The following is a 9,884-nucleotide window of genomic DNA, read 5'->3' as shown; positions in this document are numbered from 1 at the left end:
ATATAACCTCAAAATATGGTTAATCGCAAAACAACCTCTGCTCCTGGTTCAGTCTGTCACTTGTATAATTCTTACAATGCCCATAACCGAAATACCCTTACTCTTGATGCTACAAAGGATCAAGTGTTGCACACATCCCATGCTGTTCACTGTGATACAGGCAAAGCCAGATGGACTACTGTACATAAAGAACTTCATCGAAAGCTTGTCAGTTTGTTGAGCTTATGGTGCCACTTTGACAGAGTCACAGTAGTTCTGTAAAAACGGTGACATACTAAACGCCTCCCTACACACCATACACAACGCTGCACACTGGCACTGGTCCGACGGTCTAGGACCAGTAAAAGGCACTGCTGGACCAATAACTTTTTCAGCAATGGACCAGTAAAAAATTTAAATACTGGGTACCTACTGGTCCGACAGACAGGCTGGACCACTAGAAAAAACTAGAAATGTCGCTATGGCGACTGATGCCTCCGCCATACTGCATGATTCTCCCAATAGGTGTATAGTACAATGTCTTCACAATGTGTGACGACAGTTTCACATAACTGGCAAAATATTGAAATGACAGGTTTGTCAGAAATATCTTGAATGTTCACTTTCCTTGAACTGGGTTTGCTATAATTGTCTAAGAGTGCAGGTACACATATTTGGGGAATTGAGAATTTTTACTTGACTTCTGACCGACCCTTTTATAAGTTTATGCATTGAGTAATTTCCAAGGTATGAAGAAAGAGTGTAATTACAGTACAAAATAGATTTTTAGGGGGGCATTGAAACCTGGCCTTTGACCCTTAACCTTTGACCTTCTGGCTGGAAATTTCCCAGAGAATCTCCATTAGGTAATGCATATATCAAGTTTTAAAACTAATAATGCAAGCATTGCATATCGTTGCTGGGGCGATAAGACCTCGTATCTACAAAATGTCAAATGTTCAGGAGAGCCAAAAAACATGGCGGCCAAAGCACTGTGGTGAATGGGAAAGCCTTCTCTTTGACATGCCGTGGTGGCTTCATTTTTGGAGTAAGACAGTTGGGATTTGGACAGGACATCACTTAACCCATTATTTGAATATTAATCCAAAAAACTCATTTTCACCAAAATTACAGATACGTGTACAAGGTCTTATCAACCCAGCGACGACATACTAGTATATGAGGGAAATAGTAAAATTTTGAGGAGTTGACCTTGACCTTTGACCCCCTGACTACTGACCCATGACCCCTACATTCCCTAGATAATAACTGCCAGACAGTACATGCGTATGTACCAAGTTCCATGAAGATACATAGAACCAATTGCGAGAAAAGTGATATTGCAACATTTTCACCTAACCTTTGACCTTTTGACCTTTGACCTTATGACATGAAACTTTCTCTGGAGAATCTTTATGCAGTAGTGCATGTCTACACTAAGTTTCAAGAAAATACCTTTGGGCATTGCATAGATATGGGGGAAATAGCAACAGTTTTAGCACTTGACCTTGACCTTTTGACCTTTGCCCTCTTGCTAATGTAACTAAAATCTACTCACCCAATTGCCTTATCATACATCATCCTTGGACCAAGTTTGGTGAAAGCTGCTTCATCCAGTTTTGAGTTATCAGGTAAACAGATAAATTTTAGGATTTGCCCTTGATCTTTGACCTTTGACCTCTGTCCGATTTCACTAAAAAACTAATTATGTAATTGTCCTATCATACATCATCCTCCGACAAAGTTTGGTGAAATTTGCTTGATCCAGTCTGGAGTTATCGCGTAAACGGATACAATTTCATGATTTGACCTTGACCTTTGACCTTTGGCCAATTTCACCCAAAATCTAATCAAGTAATTGCCCCAGCATACTTTATACTTGGACCAAGTTTGATAAAATTCTAGTCAATATTACTCAAGTTATCACGTAAACGAAAGCAGACGGAAGTACGTACAGATGTACGTACGTACGTACGTACGGACGGACAACACGAAAACATAATGCCTCCGGCACCACTTCGTGGCGAAGGCATAAAAATGGCCACTAGAAAAGATGTGCAGCCCTGCCATACGCACTGCTTTGATATGCTGTTTTGGTGCAACTTTCTGTTTGTGTTTTCTTTGTTTTCACTGCAAATCTAACAACCTGCCAAACTCTCACCTCCTCAAAGACACATTAATTTTATATCAGCTCCAGGGAGTAGAATTACTAACATTGCTCCTGAAGAGGCATAGTGCTTTGCTTCTCTATCCGTCGTTCTTGATCAATTTAGCCATTCGTCACATTATTCTCCAAACTTTACATTCCACAATATCACCCACGCGAATCATATGGTGTAAACAGCAGTTTCCACATATTCCAGCTGTCATAAACCTGTCAGAGTTTCATTTCACAAATGAGACCTCAGGTACATCATCACCCTTGGTTGAATTCGACGAAGGAGACGAGTTGTCCGGAGTAGCCTTCACCTCGTTCAAGCTCAGTGTCTCCTTCAACTTAGCCTCATACTCCCTGAGCCTCTGGAGTTGGTCATCGTACCGGGGTCCCAGCGTCCACAATTTCTCCAACTCGTAGAATTCTCTCATCTCCTCTGACATGAGATGAACCACGATGTTACCTGCAGACCGGATAATGGAAGGCACATGCTGACAAACTCTTGCTCATCAAGTTTGAATGGTCACACACTAACCCTCAAAAATTTAGATCGGAAAGAGCAGCTTTTGGGATGTACATGACATTAATACAGTGTACTATAAAATCTTTCTTACGAGAACAATCACCACCATCATTTCAACGCACTGCTTCCTATTACTGACCATGATAGAAGCTCTGTCAAGTACAAGGCTTATGTACTTAGGCTAGTCTCACAGTTATTTTGTTCACAAAGTTCATCTGATCTCCTCCCAATGCCTATATCATTTCAACATGACACAATGTTGATTACAGTCAAGGTTAATACCATATATTCTTCAAGGCAACATTTTCACAAACATTTCCCGTATCCTATGACACTTCACTCCGCCGCACAAAGTCCAGTCTGGTGAGTATTAAATCCTTTTGCAAATACGTTTGAAAAACAACAATGAGGAGTAAGATACAGAACTAGAATTTTATCTACTCATTGATGGCTAGTATATACCGAGTATACCCAGGCAGGTTCTACAGAAAACTTGCTATGGCAAAATCAGCTTGTCCTCAATGGGGTAAAAACCTGCATGCCACTGGTGTTATCTCTTGCTTGTTTGTTTTGTTTGTTTGTTTGTTTGTTTGTTTTTTTGTTTGTTTGCTTGGTTTTTTTAAAACTTACCAAAGTCCATACATATCCAGTCATCTGTGTTTTCTCCCTCTACCAGAATAAATGCATCACGTTTGGTCTTTCTGGCTTTGTACTACACATGGGAAAAATGATCATTTAAGACATAAAAGACAGAATGATTTTTGGAAAGTCATTTTGCCATGTATGCAAATTCACACAGCGACATTATCTTTCTTTTTCTTTTTTTTTATAGCAAGAATCTGTTCGAATGCTAATAGGGTGGAGGTATAAAACAAGAATAGCTGATATACCTGCAATAAAGGTTATACAGGTGCCCATGCGTGTATAACAGGTTGACAACAATCAAATACATGTAGAACACATTTACCAACACATGTAAGCAACAAATATCAAGGATTTCGAGATCCATATCTTTACAACAAGATTTACACCAACTGATTTGCATATATTTGTACAAATGCTAAGTAACCCTCAGGCCATAATACTGTATACGCCATATATTTCGCGAGTCTAACTTTTCGCGAATCGGGAATTCCTGACGATTTCGCGAGTGGTTAAATTTGCGATCATGGAGTCCTGTACTGAACGGAGAAGAGTACACGTATACGTCACATTCACATAGGGGATCAGAGTCAATATTTTCGCATGTCTTTAATTTCGTGAATAGCACCTGACTCGCGAAATTCGCGAAAATAAAAACCTTGCAAAATATTCAGCATATACAGTATATATACATCAGGAGCAATCATTGTCTTGCTCTTCATGAAAGTATTTTGATTGTACTTGCTAAAGAAAACCATGCCGAAAAGCTTCTCTAAAAACATTTCATAGTGTATTGTATACAAGGACTAACCTGCTGGTTGATGTAGAGAGACATGGCCTTCAAGTGCCGGGGTGATCTCCCTGTGGCGACAACGAAGAAGTCAACATATTGCTTCTGTTTGGGGATCTTGATGACACAAATGTCCTGGGCGTTTTCCGCCCGCAGCAAGGCAACCATGTCGTCAATGCTGAACACATACTTCTTTTCAGGGGTTTCTGTCAGTAAAATGAAATTAATAATAATAATAAAAATGATAATAAATCACACCTCATCAATCAACCTGAAGCACAATGCCTTGGATTGGTGGCACACATACAAAACTCATAGGAGTTCACAGAAAGAGAGAAACAAAGAGATCATATCTTTTCTTCTTTTTTTTTAGAAGACAAAATTGCATTGGTTTTGTTAACTTCATGAACAAAGTTAAGAGGACTATAAAATCAAAGCAGAGAAGGGTCACAATTCAAAAACTCTTTGTTCCCACATAGAGAGTGCAATTTCTTCTTACCCTCAGTAGATTTTGATCCATGTTGTCATATCTCTTTATATTCATTGCTCATGGCGAGTGCAGAAAATGCAGAAAAACATGCAGTGCCTTTAAATCTTTTAAGGAGTGCTCTGCAGATCCTAATGCATGGCATACTAGGCATGATTTTTTGTACTTATACAAGCAAATTACAATAAAGATTATATGGGGGCCTACACCGTAACTGAACATACCTTGTATAAAGTACTGTCAAAAATTAAAAGCAGAAGGAACACTGCATTTACTTGTCTTCAATAAAATGAGGGAAATAAAACATTTGATCAGGTCTATGCCCTGTCTACAATAGAATTCAAATTCTTGTGATTTCTGTTCTAGTACCGTAGTAGTAATTTATAAGGCCATTATACTTTACAAATTTAAAGGGCTCGTATAGTTTTGGCTGAGACCTAACTTCAAGTTTTTAACATTTTGGGGTGAGATAATGAGAAACTTCTTATGAAATATGAAAGAGCATGTAATTCCAAGAGGAATTCAACGTTTATTTGATGAAAACTAGTTATGAAACCGCCGAGATACCCAAAACAGAAGAATACTAATAAAATGTGGCACCCACATTTTATTATGATCCCTTTGTTTTACTTTGTTTTTGGAAGTCTCAGCCATTCCAAAACCGACTTTCATCAAATAAACGTTGAATTCCTCTTAGAATGGCATGCTCTGTACCATTTCAAAGTGGTTTCTTGGTATCTCATAAAAAGTTAAAAGCCAAATCCTCAGCTCCACCAATACTAAACCATCCCTTTTTAGCAGTGTCCTTCTCACCACTTTTGCTGATTGCCTGTAATGTGCTGTCACAGTCAACATCACCAGCAGCAATTTTAAACTCTAGATCTTCCATCCTTCCTTCTGTTGGTGATGACTCATCATTCCCCTCCTCTTTTGCCTCACATTTGTCAATTTGGGTTGAGTTTTGAGGTGGCACAGCTTCGACATGCTCATTGTCTGTTTCTACCGGTGTCTTTTCATCTCGCCCAAAGTCCGATGCCAGCTCTCGGAGAAGCGATTTCAGCTCAGGATCTTTCCCCAATATGGAGTCCGTTCTCTGGTCTGGATGAACCCACTCAACAACCTCTGGATTGCTGCTGCCATCATCATTTTGATTCTGATTGCAACCCGAGTCTTGCTTGTCTTCTTGGCAGGTGTACGCAATGGTTCTGATGCTTCTCACATTTAACGTTAACGCTGCTGTGCTTGCACATGATGACAGCAGGTTAGATGAAGTGCATGATGATACTGGTAACACTCTTCTGCAATCTACACTCATCCTACAGAGATTGGGATTTCGACATATTGTGGTCAATGATGTCTGACTGGAAAAAGTGGCAAGGTGGGAATTCGACTCAGCAAACTTTGGTGTGAAGTTATTCGCTAGAATGGTAGCAGTATCATGATGGTAAGCACGATTTCTGTCCATTCGAATTGAATACAGTTCAAAGTATTTCACATTTGGGTTCATGCTACATCCTGACAGACTTATTGTTCTACAAATTACAGTAGAATTACACTCGGTACTTCGTTCACGTTTGCAAGAAGGAGTTTTTACCACGTTGGAAGGACTGTCTCGTAAAAACGCCGCTGGCAATTTACTCCTGCTCTCACCAGCACAGGCAGCCAAAAGTCTGGGGTAGATAGCTGCTCCTCCCGTACACAGACCTTTCCCAGCATCGTGGAAACATCGGACATGTGCCCGTAATCTCCGCAAATACAAGCAGTTTCTCGTGTAGTTCGATACAAACAAATTCATAACGACGTCAATCAAGTTCCTCGACCTGGAATAAAGGAGAACGAAAGCCCAACTACGCCTCACTTATCCAAACTCATCAACGTTCTCATCCTTGACTCCAGTTGAGCCTTGAGGGCAATATCTCGTCGTCGCTTCAGTTTAGCACAGCAGCTACTCGCATACGCCATCATCGCCAGGGAGGTGGAATTCTTCCACCTCCCTGCTGCATACGCGCAGTGTATTGCGAGTGTACACATACTACTCACGACGTGCGACACGCGTGCGATGATGCGATGTATGGAACGCCGCCATATGCCACAGTCTCAGCATCATGCGCCTCGTTTACGACTTGACGAAGAACAAAAAGGAAAAAGAAAAATAACAACAGTGGGCAACGCGCGGAGTTAACCTCTAAACAGCCGTTTAAGTGAATTACGGATAAGTAAATTATTATGCTAGAAATTGTTCAAATAAACTTCATAAACTTCAACTTCAAACTTCATGCATCAGCTGAAATGCAGCCCTCGGTTTACTTTTTCCGTCTCTCTCCTCGTCTTTCTGCTCCCCCTCTTCCTCTTTCTCACTCCCTCATTCATGCTTTAATCAACTTACGTCTTGGTCCTAAAATCAAATTCAATTTTAAGAACGAAATATTTGTATATCCCTTTTTTTTAAAAGCTTTGCTCATTCATCATTATCATTCTTTCTTTGTACGTTTGGATCGCTCCATATCTCATATCTTATTTTTCATTTCATGTCTAAGTTGACTTATTTGATGTGGGAAATGAGCTAAATAAGCAGGTGAGGGTCAGATCCTTCAAAGTTATAATAATCATAAGAAACATGTGTACCGGTACACATTTTTAAAATCCATTTTCTTACCGCACATCGACAATAGTTACACTATCGCCATGCAAAACATAAAGAAGGTAACAAGTGTGAAGATGTATACTATTATATTCCTCAACTTCTTGCTAAAGGATTGGTCAAGAGCTGATCACGTGATAAAGCTTAGTTTTGCTCATCACATCACCTGAGAAGAAAAGTTCGTTACACTACACTCTATATGATGATAGTCATTTTGTTTCGCTGATCTCTTAATCCACACGTTCAGTCCTAACGCGTGATTTAACTTACAATTTTGAGTACGCGCAAAATAAAAGTGCGTTGCACTGTGGTCTATCATTTGACCTGGGTCAAGTGATAGACCACAGTGCAACGCACTTTTATTACGGTACCGCGGTCGGTGCGCGGAGCAAATTCATCGTTTCGTCATCTATATACGCGCATACGTCTAAGGTAAACAACGTAGCCTGAGCCCTAAGGACAGACCTAAAAGACAGCTTAGACTATTTCAGATGTGGATTAAAATGGGAATATCTATGACCCTAGATGTGGAATATAAAACAAATAATCAACTTTTGGTTTCAGGCAATGAGACAAACTATCACTTCCTCGGCGATCTGAATGTGTATGCCATCTTTCCTCAGCTGCGCTTCGGAAAGATAGCTATATCCAGATCGCCTCGGAAGTGATAGTTTGTCCCATCACCCTCACCAACGTTGATTATTTGCTTACTATACCAATATCCCACTGAACATATCTTCACTCAGAAAGAAAGAGAGAGGGGGAGGCCCGTATACGGAGAGAGAGAACAAAAAAAAAAAATACTCACTCTAGCTGGAGTATAACAATAAATGGTGACTTTTAAGATTGTGGGAGGGGTGCAGTAATGTAACTCAGCGACCCTGAAAACGTATGCTCAAAGTACAAATAAAGAGAACATTCTGAGACGCTACTGAATTCATTAGGGGGCCACGCTAACATGCTGACACGTGAAGAACTGTGTTTTTGTTTGTATACGATTCATGGACGGTGAGAGGTAGCATGGGTCTATGTATAGCTCGTGACGCTCACCCGTTTGCTCTTGACTGTTTTGTGCCGTCCCTCTGTCATATTTGCATGATTACTTCACTCGATGTTATCATACCGTTGTTCAAAATTTATTTGAAGCAAACATAACCACAAGTAAGATAACTATACATGATGCAAATTATAGCAGCAGCATGTAATGCCACGATCAATGCAGTTATTGTACTCTTCGTATTTATAAGATTCATTGCAATAATTCATTGTGATACAGACTATACAAGATCAATATGAAAACAATAAGGATGATCACGATTCAACAAAGAACGATGAAAACAGATGATGATAGTAACATAATGCAATGATGTACACCAATAGTAACCAGTTATATCAGTATCGTTATATCACTGATGTTGACAAGAGTAGGTGACGTCAGGAGATGTAGTTGGTGCAGCAGTATTAACAGAGACGTTAATGAGATGGCTATGAGCATCAGTATTAGTGAAAGCACAATGGGCGCCATCTGTTCAAAGAGCCGGGGCCGGATCGATCGTTCGAGGTTTGACGAATCAGATGAGTCAATGTGAGATCGCATGATTTCTATTGGTTACTACGCTTCCAACAGACAGTATATTTCATGTTGTAAATACGCTTATAATCAGAGTCTCGCTGGTCCCACTTCTTCATTTATATCTCATACATCTTGGCCAGCATCTTGGCTTGTATCCACTAAGCTCAAACGGAAGGTAAGAAAGAGAGTGGGACATTGATATATACTGCAATGTGATATTATTGTAGCTGTAGGTATTTCCACGGGATGGTATTAATGCAAAACGGTATAATTCCGGTTTTTACTAACTTGTCTATTAACTTATTTTTATCTATCTATTTATTTGTTTATTCATTCATTCATTCATCTATTTATCTATATATTTATCTACATATCTATCTATTATTGTTCTTCTTTTTTAAGTGAGGTGTAATATTTTGGTGACGAGGATTGCCTTTGTTATTTCTTTTCATTGGTGTGATGTTGACTTTCACTTTGTTTGTCCTTTCAACAGTCTGAATAATGACAAATTGAACACAGTCCGTGTATACCATGATTAGTTCAGTTCAGATTAGTTCAGTTTGACATTTATTTCCATCTATCCAATACAAATTGAAACAAAATACATAACACGATACAATTTATACACATTGTTTTTGTCATTTTGCAGCAAATATAAGGATCATGAGCTGAAAGATGCAAAAGTATTATCTGAGAAACAGGGTGCTAATAAAAGATGAAGAAGAAAGAGAGTGTTAAGTTGGTGATGTATGCTTATCTACTACTTGGGTTGGACAGGGGCTTTAGAATACTTATTACGTAATTGAGCGTTGCAATCACAATCATCACCAAGGAGAAGTCAGGAGTATAATCATCATTCTTATTTCATCAATAGTACCATAATTGTCATAATCAGGGTGATTATCATTGTAGCATTCCATTTAATCCCGACAGAATTATCCTCGTATGCTGCTTTAAAGTTTACATCTAAATGTTATCAGTTTTTCCGACTGCCTTTCAGGTCACAATGTTACTCTTATTATACCGATTTTATTCGTCACATTGTATTTTTGTGCCAATGTTTTATACTACTTGAGATCTCTTTGATTGATCCC

The 9,884-nt window shown here is 39.2% G+C and overlaps 1 protein-coding gene across 1 annotated transcript; it reads right to left on the bottom strand.

Moving 5' to 3' along the window:
- Positions 1-2,321: 2,321 nt before the first annotated feature.
- LOC140245544 (uncharacterized) lies at positions 2,322-6,454 on the bottom strand. The gene is made up of 4 exons (XM_072325109.1): positions 5,390-6,454; positions 4,111-4,295; positions 3,288-3,369; positions 2,322-2,597 (listed from the first exon to the last, which is right to left on the bottom strand). Exons 1-4 carry the CDS (start codon positions 6,369-6,371, stop codon positions 2,365-2,367), a joined length of 1,482 nt encoding a protein of 493 aa, XP_072181210.1. The 5' UTR covers positions 6,372-6,454; the 3' UTR covers positions 2,322-2,364.
- Between the last annotated feature and the right edge of the window lie 3,430 nt (positions 6,455-9,884).

This window comes from Diadema setosum, chromosome 22 (genome assembly GCF_964275005.1).
Source record: "Diadema setosum chromosome 22, eeDiaSeto1, whole genome shotgun sequence".
NCBI classification, from domain to species: domain Eukaryota; kingdom Metazoa; phylum Echinodermata; class Echinoidea; order Diadematoida; family Diadematidae; genus Diadema; species Diadema setosum.
Note: the sequence above shows the minus strand (reverse complement) of the source record. Positions and strands in the feature narration are given on the sequence as shown.